The sequence below is a fragment of the Podarcis muralis genome, chromosome 16, assembly GCF_964188315.1.
Source record: "Podarcis muralis chromosome 16, rPodMur119.hap1.1, whole genome shotgun sequence".
NCBI lineage: Eukaryota > Metazoa > Chordata > Lepidosauria > Squamata > Lacertidae > Podarcis > Podarcis muralis.
In genome coordinates this window covers 10,166,042-10,193,999 of record NC_135670.1, presented here as the reverse complement: position 1 = coordinate 10,193,999, position 27,958 = coordinate 10,166,042, and the positions used below count along the sequence as shown (strand labels likewise).

At 46.9% G+C, this 27,958-nt stretch overlaps 1 protein-coding gene and 1 long non-coding RNA gene across 3 annotated transcripts; both read right to left on the bottom strand.

Annotated features, from left to right (window-relative positions):
* Positions 1-209: 209 nt before the first annotated feature.
* FDPS (farnesyl diphosphate synthase) lies at positions 210-23,518 on the bottom strand. 2 transcript variants are annotated; one of them, XM_028709842.2, is made up of 10 exons: positions 23,368-23,518; positions 19,451-19,602; positions 17,094-17,234; positions 15,248-15,328; positions 13,382-13,504; positions 12,229-12,317; positions 11,234-11,393; positions 9,017-9,094; positions 2,573-2,707; positions 210-1,595 (listed from the first exon to the last, which is right to left on the bottom strand). In XM_028709842.2, exons 2-10 carry the CDS (start codon positions 19,592-19,594, stop codon positions 1,395-1,397), a joined length of 1,152 nt encoding a protein of 383 aa, XP_028565675.2. In that variant the 5' UTR covers positions 19,595-19,602; positions 23,368-23,518; the 3' UTR covers positions 210-1,394. The 2 variants fall into 2 exon arrangements, with proteins under 2 accessions (XP_028565675.2, XP_028565676.2); XM_028709843.2 differs by having other exon boundaries at positions 11,234-11,306; positions 23,368-23,517.
* LOC144325761 (uncharacterized) lies at positions 3,094-9,009 on the bottom strand. Its single transcript, XR_013390951.1, has 2 exons — positions 5,231-9,009; positions 3,094-5,007 (listed from the first exon to the last, which is right to left on the bottom strand). It is a non-coding gene; the product is annotated as an uncharacterized LOC144325761 (long non-coding RNA).
* Positions 23,519-27,958: the final 4,440 nt, after the last annotated feature.

Below are 27,958 nucleotides of genomic sequence, written 5' to 3'. Positions count from 1 at the left end.
CTTCTTACAAGTTGGACTTCTTTTATGTTAGTTTCTTTCCAACTCTGAATTTTATTGCTAGACTGAATGAGTATTTCATGTAGACGGCTTAGAACACAATTTCACAGGGTGGGTTGGGGGCTTTGGGCCAAAAAACTGTATGCAAGTAAAAGCGTAAACATACAACAAAGGAGTATACAAAAGTGGCTAAAATGAATATAAACAAGAGCCTGGTTTCAAAATAATTTATTGCTACAAACTCATTTTTCTCCAGCCTGTGCATTCCATTATGATAGGATGCTTGATACTACCCCCCCCCACCATTTTCACCCCTGGGTGCTGCTTCAGAGCACTGTGGGGGGTGGCAGGAGGGGGTCTTCTTCATGCCCCCCTCCCCAAAATGGGAACAGGTTTGTTTTGATCCAGGTGAATCGTTCTCCCTCCTGAGAAGCTATGTCAGGACATACAGTCAGCAACATTTACTATAGATACGCTCAGTGTGTGTGTGTGTGTGTGTGTGTGTGTGTGTGAGAGAGAGAGAGAGAGAGAGAGAGAGAGAGAGATTAAAAGCACATCACTCCGCTCTCCCCCCCCCCCCAAATATTGATAACTGTAGTTTACCCTTTCACAGAGCAACAATTCTCAGGGCCCTTAAACCACAATTCTCAGGTTGTTTATTTCTGAGGGGCGCTTTAAATGCATGGTGCGTATTGCAGAGATGATTACATTCAGCTATGGATCTTGTCTTCTTCCACAAACAAACAAAATTGTAGCAGCCTCATCCCCTTGCTTAGAAGGGGAATGGGAGAAAGAGACTGAAGGAAGAAAAATCCTTAGCCAAAAATGCTCTCCTCATCACCACAGGACAGCTCACCCTCAGGTAAAACAGTTTGCATTTAAGATGCAAAAAAAAAAACCCCACCCCCAAATTAAACCCCCCTGCGCTTCATGGAAGGATTTTAAAATTTTATTTTAAATAGGCAGCCATCAGCTTTTTCTGAGAGTTGTGGGGATAAAGACTCACCCAACAGTGTTGGGTGAAGTGGCCAGAGCACTGCAGGACATGGCGGATGCCAGCAGAACCAAAAAGGGAAATACAACATGGGAACTAGATGGGCATGTTTCTTGGGTTAAGCTGGACACTACTTGGTTTTAGCCCAGGGAACCCTGGGAATAGTCAGAAGTTTAAAGAGGGGCGAGAACACCTTGGATAGTGTGCCTCAGCCTTCCAGCCCCTTCAAACCACCACTCCCAGTGTCAGGGAGTTAAGAAATGTCTGAACTAGGTTTCAAAAACAGGTTTTAAAGCAGCTCCACTAATCAATGTCACGAAAGATGGGGAAAACCCACCCTCCCACACAAACACACATGTGACAAGTATTTATACGCTGGTTTCCTTCTTGATAGCCGAGTCTGTCATTTCTGCCTCTTGTAGATCTTCTGGGCCAGGCCAAGGAAGATCTGGCTGGGCAGACGTACAGCATGCTGGGAAATAAGGCCCGATAAGCACTGGTAGCTGCTCTCCTCATAGTCCTGGTAGATTTTCTTCAGGCCCAGCTCCTCATAGAGCTGTTTCACATGTGCAACTTTCTCCAGATCCTTTTGTCCATAGTTCTCCTAGAGGGGCAGAGATTTATTGATTTAAAAAAGGGAGTGCTGCGAGGGCAGATTGAGGCTGCGAAAACACACCATGGCTTCCCCCTGAAAGGATGCTGGGAAGTGTAGTTCACTCCTCTCAGAGCTACAATTCCCAGCACCCTTCACAAACTATGGTTCCCGGGGATCTTTAAACGTGGGACAAGAGGCCCACATTCTACTCCAGTGACAAAACTAGAAGAAAATGCATAACCAAAAAAGGTGGGTGGGAGGACACATAATTGCATACGTGTAGATGCATAGATGATAGGGACGCGGGTGGCACTGTGGGTTAAACCACAGAGCTTAGGACTTGCCGATCAGAAGGTTGGCGGTTCGAATCCCTGTGATGGGGTGAGCTCCCGTTGCTCGGTCCCTGCTCCTGCCAACCTAGCAGTTCAAAAGCACGCCCCAAAAAAGTCTAAGTAGATAAATAGGGCGGGAAGGTAAACGGCGTTTACCTTCCTGCCGGAGCGGTACCTACTTATCTACTTGCACTTTGACGTGCTTTCAAACTGCTAGGTTGGCAGGAGCAGGGACTGAGCAACAGCAGCTTACCCCGTCGCGGGGATTCAAACCGCCGACCTTCTGATCTGCAAGCCCTAGGCTCTGTGGTTTAACCCACAGCGCCACCCGCGTCCCAAAAGGTAGCTTAGAAGAATGAAAAAATAAATTGTCTAAAAAGAGGTTATTTGTCTTTACCAATTTCAATTGACTTCTGCACACCTGCCGGTGTTTCGCCGTAAGTTGCATCAGGGTGTAAACCGGATTTTTAAAAAACCCATTTTGGCACCTGATGAAAAGCAGCTAAGCTCTTTTTCGAACCGCTGCTTGGATTTCAAAGAGAGATGGAGAAATCCACAGATACCAACCAGCTTCTGGTCCCAGTGGGACCAAAAGGGATTCTGGCTCCCCTCCCTCCCACGTTAGCAGGGCATGGAATTGTGAAGCCTCTTTACCTCTAGAAGTTGTCTCTGTTCTGCAGAGGCTCGTTTCAAGCACTGCACCACCAACCAGCTGCATTTGTTATCCTGGATGTCCGTTCCAATCTTCCCGGTCATTTCAGGGTCACCAAAGCAGTCAAGGAAATCATCCTGCAGGCAGGGAGAGTGTTAGTGCTGTGGCTTGACATTACCTGCACCGCTGGGCCCAGAGAAATTGCTAGGGAAGACCAAGGCGCCAATAGCATTGTGGCAGATTCTGAAGTGCAGGGTCCCTTCATGGCCCTCACCGCCATGCCCCATCACCACCACGCCCCCTTCCACGATTACAGAACTTTATAAGATTATGCAATACAGTGGTATGTAGTGATCAGGTGGGATTGCTATGAGGAATTATAACAAATATAGAGTAAGCCATCTGTGTCAGCAATGAAAGCATTGCGTTGACTGGGTTTAAACTATTTTGATATGATTCTTGATCAATCCACACCTCTGCATCCCTGTTCCATTTCTCTTTCTTTACAAGTCACGTAAACAGGCAGGCGTCCTAGGTCATCAAAGACAGTGGGCAGTTTCTTTGATGTAGCTTTTCTGATATGTTAATCTCAGGATGTTAATCCTAGGGCCAGGAAACAGGTTTCACATAAAGGTGATAATGATCGCTGTCCTCCTGGCCATCCTTCTTATCATGTGTATTGCTTGTTTATGACCTCAGGGGTTGCCAAATGCACTCCTTTGTAGTTCTGTTTTGTTTACCCCAGAAATATGTGTGCTTAATTAGTTTTGGTAGTTTAACTTTGTCCCCACATGGGGTTTGTTGAAATGCTCAGAAGAAATCTGATTGGTTCTTACGAACACTCTGAAAAAGTTCTTTTGTGAATAAAATGACCTGGGCCGAGGGGTGGAGGCACGCAGAGATCATTATACGCACCCTTCCCAGAGTCTTGCTGGTTCAAGCCTCTGTGTGTATTCTTATTAATCAGAGTTCAATCATTCCTTTACTTTGGGAATGCCTCAGTGGTACCTCAGGTTAAGAACTTAATTCGTTCCAGAGGTCCGTTCTTAACCTGAAACTGTTCTTAACCTGAGGTACCACTTTAGCTAATGGGGCCTCCCGCTGCCGCCACGCGATTTCTGTTCTCATCCTGAAGCAAATTTCTTAACCTGAAGCACTATTTCTGGGTTAGTGGAGTCTGTAACCTGAAGCGTATGTAACCTGAAGTGTCTGTTACCCGAGGTACCACAGCACACCTAAAAACATATAGCAATAATTAGGGAGGCTTTGCAACGCTCAGTGCAGATCTCCAGATACTGTCTTTCAGATAAGATCTGCTAATCTCTCTGCATGCACATGGGCAAATGATTTGAAGTGCTCCAATACCGTCTTTTGAAACGATTTTCCACAGCATTCTGTTGTGCGCAACAGAGCTTGCTCCGTCGCCCCTCCTGCTCTCTTGCACAGGGCCCTTAGAACTGAGGGCCCCTGTGAGCAGGGAGGCGGGATCCAGCCTAGCTGGCGAGAGGGGCAGCATGTGGCAGAGCCAGCTCCTCACTGGCTAACAGATTGAGGTTGAATCCTGACAAGACAGAAGTACTGTTTTTGGGGGACAGTGGGCGGGTGGGTGTGGGGGAACTCCCTGGTCCTGAATGGGGTAACTGTACCCCTGAAGGACCTGGTGCGCAGCCTGGGAGTCATTCTGGACTCACAGCTGTCCATGGAGGCACAGGTTAATTCTGTGTCCAGGATGGCTATCTATCAGCTCCATCTGGTACGCATGCTGAGACCCTCCCTGCCCATATAACACTGGTCTTGAAAGACCTACATTAGCTCCTGATATGTTTCCGAGCACAATTCAAAGTGTTGGTGCTGATCTTTAAAGCCCTAAATGGCCTTGGTCCAGTATACTTGAAGGAGCGTCTCCACCCCCATCGTCCAGCCTGGACACTGAGGTCCAGCACCGAGGGCCTTCTGGCGGTTCCCTCATTGCGAGAAGTAAGGTTACAGGGAACCAGGCAGAGGGCCTTCTCGGTAGTGGCGCCCGCCCTGTGGAATGCCCTCCCTTCAGATGTGAAGGAAATAAACAGCTATCTTTCTTTAAAAGACATCTGAAGGCAGCCCTGTTTAGGGAAATTTTTAATACTGAAATGGGAATATTTTCTTAGGTTGGGTTACTGTGTATTTTTAACATGGGGTTTCCCCCTCGCTTTGGCAGTAGCTGTCGTGTGATTGGCTGATTCATATGAGAGAGGCATTCCATTCCGTTGTGACTGTTATTCCAGCAACTGTTGTTTTTAACTGCTTTCTGCTTCTGTCTGTCTGTGGGGAGAACGGCTGCTCTGCTGGAGACAGTGTTGTGTCAGTGTGATCTGTCTGAAGTGAAACAGACAGAGGAAGATCCCTAAACGTTAATAGGAGGAAACCTGTGCATGAACTTGTAAATATATTCTTCACACTTACAGTGGTACCTTGGGTTACATACGCTTCAGGTTACACACTAACCTAGAAATAGTGCTTCAGGTTAAGAACTTTGCTTCAGGATAAGAAGAGAAATTGGGCTTCGGCGGCGCAGCGGCAGCAGGAGGCCCCATTAGCTAAAGTGGTGCTTCAGGTTAAGAACAGTTTCAGGTTAAGTACGGACCTCCGGAATGAATTAAGCACTTAACCCGAGGTACCACTGTATATGTTTATGAAAGTAAGGTTCTGGACACTGTATAGTCTTTACAAAGAAGTTATCAGTCACCTACAAGAGTTATTTAGCTTCCTTGCTGTAATCTACTCTACTTCCCATATCACGGCCTAGGACCTTCGTATCTACAGGACCGCCTCTCCCGGTATGCCCCATGGAGAGCCTCAAGATCCATAAATAGCAACACCCTAGTGGTCCCAGGCCCTAAGGAAGTTAGATTAGCTTCAACCAGAGCCAGGGCCTTTTCAACACTGGCTCCGGTCTGGTGGAACGCTCTGCCTCATGAGACCAGGGCCCTGCAGGATCTGATTTCTTTCCGCAGGGCCTGTAAGACAGAGTTGTTCCACCTGGCCTTTGGCTTGGAGCCAATTTGATTCCCTCCCCCTCTTTCATTTTCCTTTTTCCTTTCTCCTCCTGTGATAAGGCTGCATTTTAATATTTTAATGTTTCAATATTTTAATATTGTATTTTAATCTTGTTTTTAAGTTGTATTCAATCAACTTGTTTTTATTATTGCTTGATAGCTGCCCTGAGCCCAGCCTTGGGCTGGGGAGGGTGGGGTATAAATAAAAATTAGTATTATTATTATATCAACAATTTTTTAAAATAAATATATACATATATTTATTTACACACACACACAAACATATACTGCCTTGGACATGGAATGTTTATACTCTTCCCCTGCCCTTGATCTCCAGCAACAGGTTACTCAGCCGAAGGACAAAAAAATAAAAATGCAAAGATATCAGACACTCTCAATTATGGGCATTCAACAAGGTTCCAGCAGGAAGCTGCCATAACATGGGTTCCCGGTTGCCATGACGACCAAAGCCAGCCACCCTTGAAAAGAAAATTGGCAGCAGAGAGACTGAGGAGAGGCAGAGCCTCCTAGATCGATCCCGTAGAGCAAGGATGGGAAACCTTGCGCAGACCGAGGGCCACATGTCAGTGGTAGCTGGGGCCAGAGGCAAAAGTGGGCATGTAAGCTTTGGCTTTGTGCAGTAGGCTAATTTCTACACACACGTCAGGCAAGCAAGAGGAATGAGGTTCTGCCAGGCAAAAATATTTGAGGAAGGTGGAAGGCTGAGCTGCTGTGCGGCCTGAGGAAGAGTCCTGAGGGCCAAAGAGAGAAGCCTGGAAGGTTAAAATATTTCCCCTCAAGCCTGATGTTCCCCAGATTTGAGCAGAGACCATAACTTATATGGAAACAGGGTCATGAAACGAAAGTCCCATCCACTTGATACATTTAAAGCAGTACCATACCACTTTAAACACTCATAAGTAAGGTAAAGGGACCTCTGACCATTAGGTCCAGTCGTGGACGACTCTGGGGTTGCGGCGCTCATCTCGCTTTACTGGCCGAGGGAGCCGGCGTACAGCTTCCGTGTCATGTGGCCAGCATGACTAAGCCGCTTCTGGCGAACCAGAGCAGCGCACGGAAACAGCGTTTACCTTCCCGCTGGAGTGGTACCTATTTATCTACTTGCACTTTGACGTGCTTTCGAACTGCTAGGTTGGCAGGAGCTGGGACCGAGGAACGGGAGCTCACCCCGTCGCGGGGATTCGAACCGCCGACCTTCTGATCGGTAAGTCCTAGGCTCTGTGGATTAACCCACAGCGCCACCCGCGTCTCTTAAACACTCATGGCTTCCCCCAAAGGATCCTGGGAAACTGTCTTTTGTTCAAGTTGCTGTGAGTTGTTAGGAGGAGCAGCTGCAGTTTCTCAGAGTGGCTTAACCACTGATCCCTCTTCCCAGGGAACCCCAGGATTTATAGCTTTGTAAGGGGAACAGGGGGTCTCCTAATGTCTGGACATGTCTATAAGCTCGACTCTTTCTCTAAAAAAAAAAAAAAAAATACAGCGCAGGCTCCTAGGTACCCTCACAGGTAATGATTGGTTTCTAATCTGTAACTAAAGGACCATCTTGCACTGAGGGAAGAAGAACCATTAACAGCTTTTTTTAAATAAGCAAGCTGTCTTGTGAATTATTTTTTTAAGTGATGTTTACTGTTATAATAATCTTATGTAAACTGCTTTATGATGTCTGCCCGAAAAGCAGCATGTATTACTGCGAATGAATGAATGGGGTCCAATCAGTTGGAACCAAATACAAGGATAAGATATGACTTTGAAGTTACTTTGATAAGCTATCGCCGTATTTTTCTGTGTATAAGACGCCCCATGTATAAGACACCCTCTATTTTTGGGGACTCCAAATTAAGAAAGCACCCCTCAGCACTACCCGTTTATAAGACAAGCCCCAATTTTAAACCTACTTTTTTTGGTAAAAAAAAACCCATGTCTTATACACGGAAAAATACGGTAAGTAGCTCTCTCTGACCCTGGCTTGCAAACACAGCATACACCATTTCAGTTACCCTAAGGACTGCAGTTTTAAAACTGCATTCTTCTGGGGAAAAAACCACAGTAATTTTCCTTCTTCCTATTCTTTTCCCACTTATGCAACTTTTAATAAGAGGAAGGAAGGGGGGGGAAGGGTTTTTAGGCAAAATATCAGCTAGCCTGATCTAACAAGTAGTGCAATTTTGGGTTTTACAACATTCCTGGTTCAAACCTGTTCCATGTTCCTTCAGGGTAGTAACTTGACAAACATCAACTCAGAAGTCAAGTCCAGTTGTGAGATGTAACCTTGTCTACTACTAACTTTGTCTACACAAAAGTATGTCCTGAGGTTTAGTTAGCAATGCAGCCTTGAATCATGACAGATAACCAGCAACAACAGTCTCCCTGCCTGATTTAAAATAACAGGAAAGGTGCTGGTCCTCATGGATCTACCCATTGAAAGAATGGAGAGGGAGAGAAAGAACAAAAGTATGCACAGAAAAAGGGTCCACCACAGCTTCGCTTCTGAACCCTGACCTCCTTGTTGAAACTAAATATTACATGCTCTGAGTATTTGGCAAATTAAGGCCATATCCACATGACTACTGGGAACTGATCAGAGAACTACAGTTCCCAGAGTTCTGTGGAAGAAGCATTGACTACTAAACCACTCAGAGAATTGTAGCTCCGAACAGGGAATTGAGGGGTCTCTTAACAACTTGCAGTACTCTTAAACTACAGTTCCCAGAGTTCTTTGGGGGAAGCCATGACTGCTTGTGGTACAACACTGCTTTAAATATAATAAATAAATAATACTAATTTATTATTTATACCCCGCCCATCTGGCTGCTCTGGGCGGCTCCCAACCGAATACAGTCATACCTCGGGATGAATACGCTTCAGCTTAACTATTTTTGGGTTGCACTCCGCGGCAACCCGGACGTAACGGAGTGCATTACTTCCAGGTTTTGCCGCTCGCGCATGTGCAGACGCTCAGACGTAACGCGTATGCGCGGAAGCAGTGAAACTTGACCCGCAGTCGTGTCTTACGTTCGCTTCAGGATGCGAGCGGGGCTCCGGAATGGATCCCATTCACATCCAGAGGTACCACTGAATTAAAAACGCAATGCAGCATTAAACATTAAAAGCATAAAGGTCTGCCTTTAAACTGTCTTTAAAAGTAAGATAGTTGTTTATTTCCTTGACATCTGATGGGAGGGTATTTCACAGGGCTGGCGCCACTACCAAGAAGGCCCTCTGACTGGTTCCCTGTAACTTCACTTCTCGCAGTGAGGGAACCGCCAGAAGGCCCTTGGCGCTGGACCTCAGTGTCTGGGCTGAATGATGGGGGTAGAGACGCTCCTTCAGGTATACAGGATGGTGTAGTTGTAGCCAGAGATCTCCATAAGTAAGAGAAGAAAAACACACCTGGATCTGGAAGAACTCCCCCATCTGTAATAGGATGGTCCTCGCATGAGCATGTTCCTCTTCACTGTCTATGCCAGCCTGGAAAAGAGAAGACAGACAAAACATTTAAAAGTTACGTTGGGAGCCATTTCTCCTGGGAAGCCATAACCAGAGCTCTCCCAAAAACTACATTTTCCAGAATTCTCTGGGGGCAGGGAGGCTAGAGTCATTAGTATTTCCTTCTGTAAAAAACACCCAGGCACATCAAGGCTACTTTTGAAGGCCTTGCTCCTCATTTCTTCTGTTGGAGGGGTCAGTGCAGGACAGGGGCCTTCCCATTGTCTGCAGTGAGTTTACAAGATTTGTTCTTCTATTAAGGCTGCCCTTTCTCCATTCTTTTTAGTACTTTGGCAAAGACAGTTTTGCTTCTGCAAGCATTTGGGATCCAACAAGCTATGAATAAATAATCTATTTGATGGCCGGAGGCTTCTTAGATTTTTTTTTTTTAAACTGTCATTTAAGTTTGCTTTGTTGTTTGATTACCATATCTGTTTTTTTAAATATATATATATATATATAATGTTGTTTTGTGTGCAGCTGTGTGGCTCAGTGAATACACACTATTGTTAAGACAGAGCTACCCAAGAGAATGACTTGCTCAAAGATTCAAATAAAAGATTCCAAATGCATACATTCTCCCCTTTAGGAGTGGGAACCAAACGACAACTTGGGTCCCCGCAAACCCTTCTTGTTTTTATTTATTCACTGCATTTTTGCAGACAATTGCCTAAGCGGCTCACACCAATTAAAAATGAAAACGAGGGAGAGAGACTGAGGGAGTGGGGCCCAGCTCTCAGTGTCACAAACTAAAGCACACAGCACACAAGGGAAAAAGGGAAGTCGAGGGGAAAGGTAGAGGGAAGGAGAGGAGTTCTTCCAAGAACAGAACAAAGGAGCGTCTCCACTCCCATCATCCAGCCTGGACACTGAGGTGCAGCACCGAGGGGCTTCTGGCAGTTCCCTCCCTGCAAGAAGCCAAGTTACAGGGAACCAGGCAGAGGGCCTTCTCGGTAGTGGCACCAGCCCTGTGGAACGCCCTCCCATCCGACGTCAAGGCAATAAATAACTATTTTACTTTTAAAAGACACCTGTTTAGGGAAGTTTTTAATGTCCTGACGCTGTATTGTTTTTGATATTTGGTTGGAAGCCACCCAGAGTGGCTGGGGAGACCCAGTCAGATGGGCGGGGTATAAATAAATTATTATTATTATTATTATTATTATTATTATTATTATTATTATTATTGCTAATAAGAGGGCAGTTATATCCAGTTCAGGGCAGGCTGACCTTTCCTTGCAGGTGTTTTTGTTTGGGTAGTGGTTGATAGCTCTAGGGCCAGGCTGCTCCCCCTTGCTGCTCTTACTGGGAGGGAGGGGATGCAACCTCAAAGGGCCCTTTGCCCTCTGGCTCATGGGCTGGGATCAGAGTGTCCGCTTCTGCGGAAATGACCGGCAGAATCCGAGACCAGGGAGAAGAGTCGGTGGAAGAAGATTGGAAGAAATTTAAAGACTATTTACAGAAATACTGCAAAATTAAGGAATGTTAGAATGATGTTGGATTGAAGTTAAGTGGTTTTCAGCAGTAATGTTATAAAGATGTGCAAAAATGGATTGTTAACAGGTGATAATCTAAAGTTATAATATATTAAGATTAAAGATTAGGATAAAAACAAAGAGGGAAAGGATTTGCTGAACCAACCAATTGAACTGGATACAAAAAAGGGAGGTGTGAGGAGGTCTGGGGAACAAGCAAATGAAAGATAAGATACGGAAAGATTGAATTGTTTTTAACTGTTTTTACTTTGTATTTTTTCTTTTTCTTTTTGTAACTTTTTGAAAACTTTAATAAAAATCTTTAAAAAACAACAACCAGAGTGTCCGCTTCTGTTGCTTCCAGGGAAACTAGCAGTTGGAGCTGAACGTTCTTGCTAGCAGGGAGGAGGAAGCAATCCGCAACTTGCCGCTGGTCCTTCTCTGGCTGATGGATGGGGCTGGGTTGGCAGCCCTTTGGCCTTGGTATTCCTGGAAGCCAGGGACTCTAGGACTCCTAGCTAAGGGCAGAAGCCTGAACATGCTTGGCCTTCAGCTCTCCAGCCCCAGGAAAACTTGTCTTTGCGACACCCTCCCTCCCTCCCTCCCTGCCAAGCAACATTGATACTGCAAAAGTCCGTTCGCTCACCATGTACATTGCAGCCGCCACTGGGAGGTAGAATGAGTAGAAGGCCGTCTTGTATTTGACAATCGTTTTGTACCTGCCAGAGAAGGGCATCCGCGGTTCAAGGTTAGAGTCGGTCATGACTTGAAAGGTTTCCAGCTTTGAATCATAAATATGCAACACACTAATAATAATAATAATAATAATAATAATAATAATAAATTTTTATTTATACCCCGCCCTCCCCAGCCAAGACCGGGCTCAGGGCGGCTAACAACCAATAATAAAAACAAGCTGATTAAAATACAATTTAAAAGATTAAGATACAATATTAAAACAATTAGGGAGCAATCTCATCATAGGAGGAGAAAAGAAAACGGGGGAGGAAATCAAACTGATTCTGAGCCAAAGGCCAGGTGGAACAACTCTGTCTTACAGGCCCTGCGGAAAGAGATCAGATCCCGCAGGGCCCTGGTCTCAAGAGACAGAGCGTTCCACCAGGCCGGAGCCAGTGTTGAGAAGGCCCTGGCTCTGGTTGAAGCTAATCTAACTTCCTTATGGCCCGGGACCTCTAGGGTGTTGCCCAGATAGGGGCTGCAACTCCTGCTTGCATTGCTCACCAACACAGCTGTCAACGTTTCCCTTTTTTAAAAGGAAATCCCCTTATTCCGAATAGGATTCCTCGCAAGAAAAGGGAAAAGTTGACAGCTATGCACACCAATTCTGCCTACCCTGCACCCCCTTTGCCAACCCTCAGCAGCAACAACAAAACCTCACAGCTCCCCTTTATTATAAAAAAGGGTCAGGTTGTTTTCAAATAAGTTATACACTCAGAACAGAGCCACAGAAATTAATATATCCCAGCTAGGTCATGTCCATTAACAGCAATGAGCCAACTCTGAATAGGACCAAAAATGGATGTTCTTTTTGTAGATTTAATTATCAATAATCATCATTGCGCCACTTTTTTCCTGGGCAGAGTCCAATACTATTTCCTTGTCATCTCAGTAGCTTCTCACCTCTGTTCTGTGAAGCGGTTCAGATCCACCTTGGATGGGGGAGCAGTGATAAGATCCAGGGCTTGCCCCAGTTCAGTCTGGTATGATGTCTGGGGGGTGGGGAGAGCAGGAACAGGATAAGAGCAGAAAATTAAGATTGATAAACCACCAGCTCCCTGCTATTCCTATGAAGAAATGTTGCAAAGTGTCTCATTTTCAAAAAACAGGCCCGATCAGGGTCGTCTGGTACTTCTTCACAGACCTCCCTCACCAAAGCGCAACTTAAATATATGTTAATTAAAGGAATAAAGAGAAGGCACTGATGTTATTTTCCTACCCAAAGGACACGGCTTCTCAACTAATGGCAGTAGTGGAGGATGTGATCGAGATTTCCTAATCAACTTGGTGAAGAGGAAAGATTCTAGTCCTCAAGATTAACCTTTGGATGCAGAGTGAGAGAGAATGTGCCGTCATGTCTGGGGGGGAAAGGGCTGGTTTTTTGAAAACAGCGCAAGGTTTGCAAAAGTAAACTGCAGAAGAGGGGGCTCAGGGCTTCTTTGAGGAGTTACAGGCCACAGAGTCAGACCCTCCAGTGTGCTTCTCTCACAAGAATGCTTTCTCTGTTAGCCTTAAGGCTGCTATAATGGTCAAAGGGTGAGATTAGGACCAGGGCTCAAATCCCCAACCAGCCATGCAGCTCATAGGGTGACCTTCGGCCTGTCAAGCCTAAGCAACATAACAGGGTTATGTTGTGGGGATAAAGTGGAAGGGTGGTGGGGTAGAATTAAAAAAAAAAAAAAAAAGCTTATGCTATCCCCAAAGATGGGTTTAAAATGAAAGAGAAAATATTTTCCTGCTGATTAAATCTGCAACAAGCACTCCCTCAGACCTTTCTGTGGATGTGGGAACAGGGGGTGCCGTGAAAAAGCCATGGGGGGGGTTGCAGTCTTCCTTTTGGTCAGGGAGTATATTCTCTGCAGGTCAAAATGGCCTCCGCCACACTCAAGCCCACAAATTCTCCCCTCCCCTCCATGAAGCGGAAGCAGTTTCCATGGCAACAGAAGGACCTTCCATCAGGGGCAAAGGCTTCGTCCCAGTCCCCAGCATATAGGCAGTGTTGAAAAATGACAGTGTTGAAACTACGATAACCTGTCACGGCAGGGCCTAAACCCACCTGGAGAAACAGCTCCAGCAAATTCAGGTAGTACGGCTGACCCCGGCAGTATCGCTTCAGCAGGCGGTAGATGAGGGATTCGAGCAAGAAAGCGTCGTTCACGGCATCCAGGCCGATTCCTTCCTGGGGGACAGAAAGAAAGGAAAAACAGTTCAGTGCATTAATGACTAGGCACACACTCCAGCTCACCGTGGAGGCTGCAGTCCTATGATGCTTACCAGGGAGTAAGCTCCATTGGACTCAGTGGAATTTACTTCTGAGGAGACTGGCATAGGACTGTGGTGTTAATTACTAAGGAGTCTGTAGAAGCTTTGACCCTGAGAGGGGAATGGATTATAACCCATCTAAAAATGAAAGAAGAGCCTGCAGGATCAGGCCAATGGCCATCTAGCCTAGCATCATGTTCTCATGCAGGATCCAGCCACAACACCGCTCTTTCCTCCCGCGGTTTCCGGCTGCTGATATTCAGAAGCATTACTGCCTCTGAGGCAGAGCACAGCCATTGCAGCTGGCAGGCATTATCCGCTGTGAATTTGCCTAATCCTCTTTTACAGCCGTCCAAGTTGGTGGCATTCCTGTGGCAGGGAGTTCCACAGTTTTACTACGCGCCAGTACACACCCACCTGATTGCGCATTTATGTGCACTAAAGTGGCACGGGATGGTCAGCCTGGCGATTCACACATACTGTATTGGATCTAATAATATATGTTTTTGAACGGCTGGTGGTAAGCTAGTTATCTCTCAACCAAAATGGCATCTAAAAAAATAATCAGTGGAGGATACTCTATCAGGTTATGAGAGAGGGAGCCGTAAGGCCTCTCCATCAGTTTTGCCGAAAGGCTAGCAGCTTTTAGCTCCTCTCAATTCCCCCTTCCTCATTCACTACGAGATCTCTGGGCTGCACCCAGCTAAGGTTTATTCAGTATAGTCCCATTGAAATGAATGGACATAAGCTAGTCATGACCATTCATTTCAATGGGTCTATTCCGAGTAGGACTAGCACTGAGTCCTACATTCCTCTATAGCCAAGTAATTAAGCTTGCTTTTCTCACCTTCCCTCATAGTCCCGTTTCCCTTTTGTGTTGTGTCTCTGATTTCCTTGCATCATTGATATTTGCATTTAAAATGCTAATCATAATCAACAGCACAGAGTGAATGAGCACAGCAGACAGACAACAACAGGCAACAGCGAAGTCTTGGGGCTTGCAAAGTGATGCTTGATGCAACAAACTAAAGTGTTACTCGTTTTCTATCTGCAAAATCCTGGCAAGTATGAGATGAAGGGAAAGGGTTGGGATCCAACTAAGTTCTACGTGGAGCAGACACACTGAAGAAGTGAAGAGTCATGCTTATTAATTTAAATGGGTGTGCTCTGAGAGGGACATTCAATCATCTGTCACCCAGAGCTGCTCTTGCACAAACTGGTGCCCTCCAGATATTGTTGGATTACAACTATCATCCCTTGCCACTGGCCACACTGGCTGGAGCTGATAGGAACTGGGATCCAATAACATCTGGTGGACCAGGTTTGGGAAGGCAAGGAACCTACCATCTGGTACACAGACTCAACAGAACCAGAAGACCAGGATCCAGATAAACTACCCAATTCACAAGCTGCCTGGCCAATGAGAGATTTCAGGCTGGATCCTGGAAACTGGACATCCTCCCGAGGATAAGGAGCCTGCAACCCTCCAGATGTTGATGAACAGCAAATCCCATCATCCTTGATGGCCACGCTCGCTGGGGCTGATGGGAGTTGGAGTCTTGACAGCATCCAGAGGGCCACAGGTCGCTGTTCCCTTCATTGTAATGGCCGCCCCACGTGCCACAGAGGTCAGGAAAACCCTAGAAACCGCCGTCCCTACCTTTTTGTACCAACAGGGATGGCCCCGGCGGGTCTCTGAATAGTCCATGATGTCGTCTGCCACCAGCAAAAAGGCCTGCAGCTGAAATCAAACCAAATACCACCCCCATATTATTATTGCATACTGTAATACTAGGGGTGATCACACCCGCTCGCTCCCCTAGCCAGTACCAGCTACCCCTTTGCCCATCCTCCATACCTGCCCAACCCCCTCCCTTTATTCCTCACCTATCACCCCATTCCTCCCCCATAGCTCACCTGGAGCCCCACCCCCTTTAAAGGCATGTTTAACACAGGAAGACGCTTCACACAGACTCTGCTAAATTGCTGTGTGAAAGGCAGGTTTAAAAGAGGAGGGAAGCACTTCAGAGCCTCCCCTCATGCTTTTTAAACAGCTCACTTGGGCCGGTCAGTCCGCCATTTCTCAAGCTGCAAGATGGCAGTAAGGTTGTTGCCACGGTCTTGCTGCTTGAGAAATGGCAGGCCTTCCTATATATAGGAAGATATAGGCCAGATAACAATGAGGGAACGTTTTTTTTCAAATGTGGTGGATGTGTGAAAAGCCAAAGGTTTTGGGGAAATGATACACAATGAAATGCTTTTTTAAAAAAAAGTCTAAACTGGTAATTCCCCCAAAACCTGAGGCCTTTCTTTTAGGGATAATAGGGTCAGAGACCCCCCCAGAAAGAGGATTAACTTATTTATGTATGCAACAATAGCAGCTTGAATCTTGTACGCACAGAACTGGAAAGAAGAGAAAACACCAAGGAAAGAATGGATTTTAATGCGAATGGACTATGCAGAACTGGCGGCGCTAACAGCAAAAATAAGAAGCCAACATGACAGAATAGAAGCTCTTTTTGGAATATCTGAAAATATACCACAATCAGATGTAATCGCGAGCAGGATTTGAAATATGAGCAGCGGTAGAAAAATTATAGCCTAGGCAAAATGTTTATTAGAATGCAGTATGGAAATGGGACAGGACTAAGAATAGCATGGAGGGAAAGGCAGGAACTCAAAGTTTAGAGAGAAATGTGTAACAAATTTGAAATCTGTAATTTCTATGTAAGTATTTTAAAGTCTAAGGGATGCGGGTGGCGCTGTGGGTAAAAGCCTCAGTGCCTAGGGCTTGCCGATCGAAAGGTCGGCGGTTCGAATCCCCGCGGCGGGGTGCACTCCCGTTGTTCGGTCCCAGCACCTGCCAACCTAGCAGTTCGAAAGCACCCCCGGGTGCAAGTAGATAAATAGGGACTGCTTACTGGCGGGAAGGTAAATGGCGTTTCCGTGTGCGGCTCTGGCTCGCCAGAGCAGCGATGTCATGCTGGCCACGTGACCCGGAAGTGTCTCTGGACAGTGCTGGCCCCCGGCCTCTTAAGTGAGATGGGCGCACAACCCTAGAGTCTGTCAAGACTGGCCCGTACGGGCAGGGGTACCTTTACCTTTATCTTATTTTAAAGTCTAATGAAAATTTGACACAAAAGAAGGTAACAAGAGCCCTGCTACAACAGGCGATGTAGTCCAGCAGCCTGTTCTCACTGCAGCCAATCACATGCCTATGGGAAGCCCAAAGGCAGAACCAGAGTGCAAGGGCAATTATCCCAACCTGCAATCCCCAGCCATTTCAAAAGCATGCTTCCTCCAAGATCAGGAGGTAGAGCACTGCCACTGTGACTAGTAGGTCTGCTCATCTCAGAACAAGCAGAAATTCTATTTCTCAAGCATGGGTGTCACATCCACACAAAATGAGATTAGACATAAACCCGGCCAGATATGGCAAGCCTGGGAAAACACCCTTTTATTTCCACATCACCAAATAACAGGGATACTGTGTACAAAACACCCACCAGTTCAATGCACCATCCAACAGCTAGAGCACGTTGGAAGCTTTTCGGATCTTGTTGCTCTGGCGCAGCCAGCTCCCGGAAAGCAGCTACCACCGTCAGGCCCCGGTTATATTTCCCCCCGACGGCATTGTATTCCACGACCTGCAAGGGAACAAGGAGGGATGACATTTGCGGAGACACTCACCCCCATAGTTACACACACCAGGATAGAGGAAGCTTTTTGCTACTGAAAGCAGGCTCCAGAACAGGGATGGAGGAACCTGTGGCCCCGCAGCTCCCATCAGCCCTATTAGCAGGCATGGCCAATGGTCAGAGATGGCAGACTTGGTAGTTCAGTAACATCTGGAGGGGCACTGGTTCCTGCCTCCATCTTAGACCAGTCATGTCCCAACCAGTCAGGGATCACATATTAAGTGAGGTGTAAAGCGGGTGGCGCTGTGGGTTAAATCACAGAGCCTAGGACTTGCCGATCAGAAGGTCGGCGGTTCGAATCCCTGCGACGGGGTGAGCTCCCGTTGCTCGGTCCCTGCTCCTGCCAACCTAGCAGTTCGAAAGCACATCAAAGTGCAAGTAGATAAATAGGTACCTTCCGGCAGGAAGGTAAACGGTGTTTCTGTGCGCTGCTCTGGTTCACCAGAAGCGACTTAGTCATGCTGGCCACGTGACCCGGAAGCTGTACGCCGGCTCCCTCGGCCGATAAAGAGAGATGAGCGCCGCAACCCCAGAGTCGGTCACGACTGGACCTAATGGTCAGGGGTCCCTTTACCTTTACTTAAAGTGGGGATGGGGAATACCTGTAGCCCTCCAGATGTTGACTTGAGCTCCCATCAGTCCTGGCCAGAATGGCCAATGACCAGAAGTTGTTATCCTCCCATCCTGTAAAGCAGTGTTTCTCCAGCTGTTTTTGGACTGCCCATCATCCCTAGGTAGCAAGACCAGTGGTCAGGGATGATGGGAATTGTAGTCCGAAAGCAGCTGGAGACCCAAGTTTGGGAAATACTGCTGTACGAGGATTTGCTATTAGGTTATGAAATAATATCAATTGCACACATACATTGCACACACAATTGCTAACAGCAACAACTCCCTACTTCTGATTTCAACAGACATTTAGAGGCATTCCACTTCCAATGCTGGAAATAACCTATATAGATGTAATGGCTCACAATCATTGACAGGCTTATTTGCCTAGTCCCATTTAACAGCCATCGCTAACGTATCATAGAAGCGAATTCCATAGCTTAATCAAAAGCCTTGTGAAGAAGTCCTCCTTTTTGTCTGTCCTGAATCTTCCAACATTTGGCTTCACTGAATGGCTCCTGACTTCTGCGACGAGAAAATATTTTCTATGTCCACTTTCCCCACACTTTGCACCATTTTATACGCAGCCGGCACATCCTCCCTTACTTGCTTTCCCACACACATTTAAAGCACAAATGATGCCACTTTAAACAGCCACGGCTTCCCCCAAAGTCCTCTGGGAGATGTAGTCTCTTCAGGGTGCCGAGAGCAGACCCTTAACCCCCTAACAGAGTTACAACTCCCAGAGTTCCCTGGGAAAAGTGAAACCACTCTGAGGCAGAAAGACAGGATAGGCCCCAAGCGCCATGAAGTCACCACCTTGCTGAAGTCTGGATGTGCCTAGGAGGCAAATGTACACAAATGGAACAGGGAAGAAAATGAATGTAATAAATGAGACAGAAGAACATCATGATTTGCCCTTTAGATAAGGCCCATGCCTTAAGGAGATGAAACTGCCCCAAATATACAGCACCACAGTTTAAGGCAAGGGTCACTAACTTTTATAGGCCTAAACAAAAAATTTTTTTTCCTTCCAGTAGCACCTTAAAGACCAACTAAGTTAGTTCTTGGTATGAGCTTGCGTGTGCATGCACACTTCTTCAGAGGCCTGAATGCCTGTCTTAGATCATCATGTCCCAACCAGTCAGGGATCACATAAAGATATATTTGGATTTTGGGGTTTCTGCCCTAGACAGCCCCCTTCTGGTCCCTCACCCAGAAAGAACACGAACACACACACACACACACACACACACACACACACTTTTTTTCTAATGGATGACGAAGTTGGATGAAATTGAACAAAAAGCCCATAGAGCCCAAAGAGAAAGTGGGAAAGAACATCACTCTCCCAGTTTCCTTCTTCAGCTGTTTTTCTCAAGGGGATGACCCCTCTGTATCTCATGACCAAGGGGGCAATGAGTGGGGGGCTCAGAGGCTTTGTGGACAAGCAGAGGAAGACCTGAAGAAGGCCACTGTGCCCACGAGCACCATGTTGGCAACCACCAGCTTCAAGTTTCCATTAAAAGCCTTTCCAATCAAGCTCACGCCGTCACCTGCTTCAGCCTGGCGACAACATCAGACACCTCCGCGTTGTGGAGGTCATCTTCCGTCAGATCCTTCACAACTTGGGGGAAGAACCCCACAAACTGGTCCATGTCTGTGGCCGCCGCCGCCGCCTCCACTCCATTCTGGCTCATTCTTCTATCTGGAAAAGATAAGCGCACGGCCATGGAATTACACAAGGCAAGGCACCCACACAGATTGTGATATGTCTACACACAAGGAAGCTGGCATAAATCTCTAGAGCAACAGAAGGCAGCCTACACTCAAGGCAATTGCACAACGTGGAGTGAACTTTTTTTAGGAGTCCTAAGCAAGAACCCAACCCAGGAGGTGCTGGCTCTATTCTGCTCCCTCCTATAGGAGTCTTCTTCCCCCATCCCATCCATTTGCTGTAATACAGGGGACAGAGCAACAAATTTTAATTTTAGATACACAGCAGTTTGGTGGTTCAGGTCACGGGGGTGCGTCAAAGACCCGATACTATTTCTGCATCAGAATCTCCATTTCCAGTGTCCATCCAACCAGCTTGATCAGGGAACTTTTTAGCCCCTACATGCTCCTAGGTTATTGTGGCTATTATTTATTAAATCTGTATACCAACCTTCAACTGAAGATCACAGGTCGGTTCACAACAGAAAAATGCAAAATGAGAACACAAAATACATGTAATAAAACCAAAACAAACCAATAATACGCCGCCCCCCCACAAACATATTTAAAAGGCCATAGAATATTAATCAGCCAAAGGCCTGGTTACAGAGGAATGTTTTCGTCTGGCACCTAAAGATATGTAATGAAGGAGCCAGGCAAGACTCCCTGGGGAAAGCATTCCACAAAAAAGGGGAGCCACTGCAGAAAAGGCTCTGTTCTCATGTTGCCACCCTCCGTACCTCTCATGGAGGAGGCACTTGATGAAAGGTCTCTCATGATTACCACAGAGTCCAGGTTGGTTTGCAGTCCTTGAGGTATAGTGATTCTGAACAGCTTAAGGCTTTATTGATCAAAACAACAACAACAACAACAACAACAACACCAATAATAATAATAATAATAATTTATTATTTGTACCCCGCCCATCTGGCTGGGTTTCCCCAGCCACTCTGGGCGGCTTCCAACAAAGATGAAAAATAAACTAAAATGTCACATATTAAAAACTTCCCTGAACAGGGCTGCCTTCAGATGTCTTCTGAATGTCAGGTAGTTGTTTATCGCTTTGACATCTGATGGGAGGGCGTTCCACAGGGCGGGCGCCACCACCGAGAAGGCCCTCTGCCTGGTTCAAGCACTTTGAATTTGGTCCAGAAAATAATTAGCAGCCAAGGCAGTTGGGCCAGAATGAAAGTAATATGCTCAAACTGTCTTGCTTCAATTAGCAACCTGGCTGCCGAATTCTGCACCAGCTGAACTCTCTTCTGAGGCAGCCCTATATGTAACGCATCACAGTAATCTAACCTAGAGGATAGATGGCAGAAGTGAGGCTACCCCTGTCCAGACAGGGGCACAGATGGGCCACCAGCCAAAGCTGAGGATAGCCACTGTGTGCCACTGAGACCAGCCTGAGCCTCAAGTGAAAGCAAAGGCTCCAGAAGTACACCCAAGCTATGCGCTCGCTCCTTCAGAGAGAATCTCATCCATCCCATTACCGAGGTATGACAACGGTCTAGCACACCCACTGCTACAACCGCAGTTGTATACGAGAAGCAGAGCCATTAGCATATTGCCGACAACATAGTCCAAAACTCTGGATAACACCGCTCAGCTGTTTCATGTAGATGTTAAACAGCATAAGGGGATAAAACTGAACCCTGAGGAACCCCACATTGATGGCTCCACAGGACTGAAGAACACCCCCCAAAATCACCCTCTGGAAACGACCATCCAAGTAGGATGGGAACCACCGCAAAGTGGTGCCACCCTCCTCTTGTCAGGTGTGCGTACGGGAGCCGGGCCCTGTGACCAATAGGACTTTGCAGGACTGGGGCCTTCCTAAGTTTGTTCTGAAGAGGCAAGGCACGGCCCCACAGGTGATGCCAATTGGTAACTCACAGTACCTGGTGGCAAGAGCTGGGAAGGGATATAAGGTCATCATTTCCCTTCAGCTCTTTACCACAGCAACACGTTTCCTGTCTTGCTGCGTTTGGCTTCTTGCTTCCTGATCCTTGAACCTCGGCTTCTTGACTCCCTGTTTCTTGATCCTCGGACCCTTGACTTAGTGACTCCTTACTTTCAGACCCTTGGCTTCCTGGCTTCAGGACCCCCGTTCCTGCTCCCACCCCGCCATCTTGCCCCCAGTCCTGACGTCCCTTACCGGGACTTCGATCGCCCGTGAACCAGACTATGACACCTCTGAAGCCCAACTCAGATAGTCACCCCAGAAGGATACCATGGTCGATGGTTTGGAAGCCACTGAGAGGTCCTGGAGAATTAACAGGGACACATTTCCCTTGTCTATCTCCTGATAGAAGGCAGGGTGACCAAAGCAGTTTCTGTGCCAAAACCTGGCCTTAACCCCGACTGAAATGGATCTAGAAAATTTGTTTCCTTGAAGAGCCCCTGGATCTGGTCCATGGCAATCCACTCAAAACCTTGCTCAATAAGGGGAGATTGGCAACTTGCTTATAGTTACTTAGATTTTCTGTATCCAGGGAGGGTTTATTGAAAGGAGTGACTTCACCACCATGTACCTAAGCAGGCAGGGACCACCTATCTCACAAGGAGGCATTAATCACCTCAGCTGACCGATCCAAGCACATCGTTGACATCCTTGAGTTTTACCTAACTGAAACTCATCCAACACAACAGGACGAGACAGTGCTCTGGACACCCTTAAAGATTCATCTGCTGCGTAACAGCAGAGTCAAAATCCTGGTGGATGCAAGCAATTTTATCCTCAAAATTCTTTGCAAACAAGCCACAGCGAGCTATGATCGGTTTTGCCACTTCCTTCAGGCCAGGTTGTAGAAGTCCCCACACCTGGAAAAAGCTCTGTTGGATGGCACAATGAGGATGCAACGGAGGCAGCAAGGTATGACTTTTTTGCCACCTTCACTGCCACTAGGTAGGCTCGGCGATGAGTGTTCGATTGCATTCCACCGGAGATTTCCTCCACATTATGCTTGAGTCATCTTTCAGCTTGTTCCCTTGCCCTAAGCTCTGGACCATACCAGGGAGCCAAGCAGGAGTGTGTGCCCGGGGGGTGAAAGTAAAGTGTTTAGGAACACGGAGAACATGAGATCCTTCTGTTTCAAGAGAAGGGCATGCACGTTCTGTTACGTACAATGGAACTTCAAGAAAAGCACAACTTGAATCACCCTGAAAGAAGATACTGGAGCACTCCAAATCATTTCCCAAGTATGTGTACAGAAAAACTGTAAATTCTTATGAAAGGCAAAACCTGGAGATCTGCATTGATCATTGAAATGCATCCATTATTATTATTATTGCATTGTCTTAGAAGGGGCCATGGTTTTGACTATCACGAAAAGGCTTGCGAATTTGCCACCACGCTATTTCAGGTATGTGTTGGAAGGTAAGATAGCAAAACCCCTTGAGGACTAGTGACTTGCATTGTCAACAATGTCCTAACCACACTCACGTTTGCAGGGAAATCGGGAGTCCACCCCGCCCATTCCTGTTTAAGGAACCCTTTTGCCTTCTTTCCCCGCTCTTTGATGGGGTTTCCCCCCGCGTCTAGGCTGGGTAATACACACGCAGACCTCGGGTGGGTAATAAATGCAGTTTCCAGTGGGATAGCCGTGCTAGGTCTATTGCAGGTAAATCAACAAAGGAGTCTTGTGGCACCTTAAAGAACTGCTATTTTTTTAGGCTCCCTGATGATTTTATAGTATAGCATTATAAGGGAATACGAAAGAAAGCAAGATTTCTACCCCTCCCCGCCGGCTCTCACCTGATCGCGTTTCTCCAGGCTTCTCTGCACCACTGAGCCAGAGTTGCAGGCAGCTTTACTTATAGAGATTCCTATTGCGCCGCGGTGCATTCAGGGCTTTGTAGTCCTCGCGCTGTCAGAGCCCCAAGGAACCCAGCGCAGGTTTGCCGCTGGCGGACTACAACCCCCAGAGTGCACCGCGAAAGAGGGCGGCGGTTCCCTTGGTAAAAATGGACCATAGCAGCGCCACCACCTGGATTGGCTTTCTCCATCGTATGAGGACGGGCCATGGGGCGGGGAGCCAATCAGAAGGAGTGAGCAGAGGCGCTTGAACCCCACGGGAGCTTTGGATTGGCTGGCGGGGGAACAAAAGGGGTGGGAAGAGAAGGCGGGAAACAAACCAGCCCATGGTGGGAGGGAATAATGGGAGGGTGCGCTGCCGCAAAGGAGTGTTTGCTTTTAAAAGTTTCGCAAGCCTTCTGACCTCACAGGGTTCTTCGTCAGGGAAATATTGTGCCGTTAAGACTTCGGTTTTTTATCTTACTGCTTCTGAAGCGAAGCTGGTCTGGTTTAGATCTGTTGCCTGTTGGTGATAGCAGTGTTGATTTGGTTCACAAAAGGAATATATCAATCTGGGGGGAGGGAAGACTCACAGTATAACAAGCAATTTTTTCACCCTCCATAGATTCATGGTGAGACGCTTTCATTTCATTGCAGTAGAATGTGCAAACCCACCCAACAGATGACCCCCCCAAAAAAGACTGAAGGGAATGCAACCCCACAAAAATGTTTCTCACCCCCCTGAGAGGCACAGAGTTGCAAGAAACCCTACCGAGTACTGTAATGAAAAAGGTTGTGTTTAATACAAGCCGTCTAAAACTTAGCACATAAAAATACTAAGTTCTGAGGTGTGTTTTCTTTCTTTGCCTCTTCCCTTCTTCTGCAAAAAAAGGGCAAACTTTTACCAGGACACAGTCTGACCACATTTGGGTTGTTGAAACATACTTCTGCGTAACTGAAATGGGATGAAAAGAGAAAGGTCAAGGACAGCCTCACAAAGGAGGCTGAGCTGGTTTTCAATTTTACTGTGTCTGTTTCTTAAATGAAAAGCACTCTTTTTCAGTTTTACTTTTCAATTTTACTGTGTCTGTTTCTTAAATGAAAAGCACTCTTTCTGCCATTTTTCTCTTTCTCTGCTTCGGCCACTTCTCTCCCAACCTTTTCTTCTCCCTCTTTCTGTCACCCCTAGGGCCACTACCTGCCCAACCCTGGCCTAATGTCTAGCCTAATTACAGTAATCAGGTACGCCTCATTTATCGATAAATTCTTTTAAAATTAATTTAATATAACCCCTTAATAAATTAAACACTGCAACCTCATTAATAGTAATAATACTGTGCAAATATAATTTCATGTTTTCCAAACGCAGACTGCCCAAAGGCTTTGGGCTGATCATTTTAAGCCATCCACCCAAACAAGAAGCAATATATCTTTAAAAAGAAGGCGAGGATGTCAGTTCCCTGAGGGATCTTCCTCCTAAGTATACGCCTTGCTTTTTGCTTTGCATCCCCTGCAAGGAAGAAAGCGAAACAAAGGGGGAAGTTCATCTATGTCAGTGTTTCCCAACCAGTGTTCCGCGGCACACTAGTGTGCCGCGAGACGTTGCCTGGTGTGCCGTGGGAGGGAGTCGGGCGAGTCGGGCGGCGAGAGGCGGGGCGGTGGCGGCGAGGAGAGGCCGCCCAGCGCGGGGCTCTCGCCGTCTGCCTGCCTGGCTGCCTGCGTGGCGCTGACGTCACGGGGCTGTAACGTGCCCCACATAGGCACATGCGGGGCGGCGAGCGAGCTCCCTCCCACATCCCATCGCCGCTCGCTTCGGCCGGCCTACTGGGCTGTCGCAGGCGGAAGGCCTGCGCATGCGTGAGGTTTTCGCGCCTTCGGGATTCCCTTCACGCCTTCCTCCTCCCGGGTCCTTGAGAGCGCGGGAAGCGGCAGCGCGAGACCGGCGTTGAGCCTGGTAGGTATTGCGCTTGCCAAGGCAGTCATTTGGGAAATGAAAACTTGCAAAGCAAGCAACCAGTTCAATCTGAAGTACGTGTATGCTTAATATCCTGTATCTGAAACCTGTTCTGCCCCCTCCCCCACACTTGGTGCCATTTTCATCTACACATGCAGCAGAGTAAGTTGACCCAGAATAGTACCAATTCAGATGGCAGATGGGAGAATGACAGTGCTGAATGCTTTCCCATGTAGAACAGTCCCTGCAAATAAAAACCTAGCATATTTGGAAGAGGGATGCTAGCCTAACCATTACCTTCTATGCTGTTACTATTTTTTTATTTTTTTTTACATAAGTAAAAGTTTATATATAGTCAATATAGGCACAGAGTTAATTTTTTAAACATTTTCTAATGGTGGTGTGCCTCGAGATTTTTTTCATGAAACAAGTGTGCCTTTGCCCAAAAAAGGTTGGGAAACACTGATCTATGTTGCCTTGCGTAATAGCTGGCTGTAAAGGAAAGGTCTTACAAATGCCATCACCTTTGGCACAGTGCTTTCTGGAGAGCGAGATCAAGGCTGGAATAGTCAAGAGGAGGATGGCAAAACAAGGGACTCCAAAATGTAGCCCAGGACTATAGGTAAAGGTAAAGGGACCCTGACCATTAGGTCCAGTCGTGACCGCCTCTGGGGTTGTGGCGCTCATCTCGCTTTATTGGCCGAGGGAGCCGGTGTACAGCTTCCGGGTCATGTGGCCAGCATGACTAAGCCGCTTCTGGCAAACCAGAGCAGCGCACGGAAATGCTGTTTACCTTCCCACCGGAGCTGTACCTATTTATCTACTTGCACTTTGACGTGCTTTCGAACTGCTAGGTTGGCAGGAGCAGGGACCGAGCAACGGGAGCTCACCCCATCATGGGGATTCGAACTGCCAACCTTCTGATCGGCAAGTCCTAGGCTCTGTGGTTTAACCCAGGACTATACTTCCCTACAAAAGGAAAGGAAAGCGGAGAGAGAAAAGAAGGATGGGTGGTAACGCCAGGCACGCCAAATGCACATTTCAAGTGCATGACTCCCTCCAAAGAATCCTGGGAACTGTAGATTTTTTTGTTAGGTGCTGGGAATTATAGCTCTGCAAGGAGACACCAAGTGCTTTAACTGTATGGTGTGGCTCTGCTGTAAATTATTTGTTAGCCGCTATAAACAACAAAGGACGCGGGTGGCGCTGTGGGTAAAAGCCTCAGCGCCTAGGGCTTGCTGATCAGAAGGTCGGCGGTTCGAATCCCCGCGGCGGGGTGCGCTCCCGTTGTTCGGTCCCAGCGCCTGCCAACCTAGCGCTTCGAAAGCACCTCCGGGTGCAAGTAGATAAATAGGGACCGCTTACTAGCGGGAAGGTAAACGGCGTTTCCGTGTGCTGCGCTGGCTCGCCAGAGCAGCGATGTCACGCTGGCCACGTGACCCGGAAGTGTCTCCGGACAGCGCTGGCCCCCGGCCTCTTGAGTGAGATGGGCGCACAACCCTAGAGTCTGTCAAGACTGGCCCGTACGGGCAGGGGTACCTTTACCTTACCTTTATAAACAACAAACGCCTCAAAGCTACTTCATATCTAATAAAATTTATACACTGCTTGATTGCAAACAAAACAAAACACCCTATCAAAAGCAGTTTACATGAAGATAAATTCCAGCTAAGGACCTAACAGAAGCAGAAGACATCAAGAAGAGGTGGCAAGAATACACAGAGGAACTATACCAGAAAGAAATGGATGCCTCGTACACCCCAGGTAGTATGGTTGCTGACCTTGAGCCAGACATCCTGGAAAGTGAAGTCAAATGGGCCTTAGAAAGCACTGCAAATAACAAGGCCAGTGGAAGTGATGGTATTCCAGCTGAACTATTTAAAATTTTAAAAGATGATGCTGTTAAGGTGCTACACTCAATATGCCAGCAAATTTGGAAAACTCAGCAGTGGCCAGAAGATTGGAGAAGATCAGTCTACATCCCAATCCCAAAGAAGGGCAGTGCCAAAGAATGCTCCAACTACCGCACAATTGCACTCATTTCACACGCTAGCAAGGTTATGCTTAAAATTCTACAAGGAAGGCTCAAGCAGTATGTGGATCGAGAACTCCCAGAAGTGCAAGCTGGATTTAGAAGAGGCAGAGGAACCAGAGACCAAATTGCAAACATGCGCTGGATTATGGAGAAAGCTAGAGAGTTCCAGAAAGACATCTACTTCTGCTTCATTGACTATGCAAAAGCCTTTGACTGTGTCGACCACAGCAAACTATGGCAAGTTCTTAAAGAAATGGGAGTGCCTGATCACCTCATCTGTCTCCTGAGAAATCTCTATGTGGGACAAGAAGCTACAGTTAGAACTGGATATGGAACAACTGATTGGTTCAAAATTGGGAAAGGAGTACGACAAGGCTGTATTTTGTCTCCCTGCTTATTTAATTTATATGCAGAATACATCATGCGAAAGGCTGGGCTGGATGAATCCCAAGCTGGAATTAAGATTGCCGGAAGAAATATCAACAACCTCAGATATGCAGATGACACAACCTTGATGGCAGAAAGTGAGGAGGAATTAAAGAACCTTTTAATGAGGGTGAAAG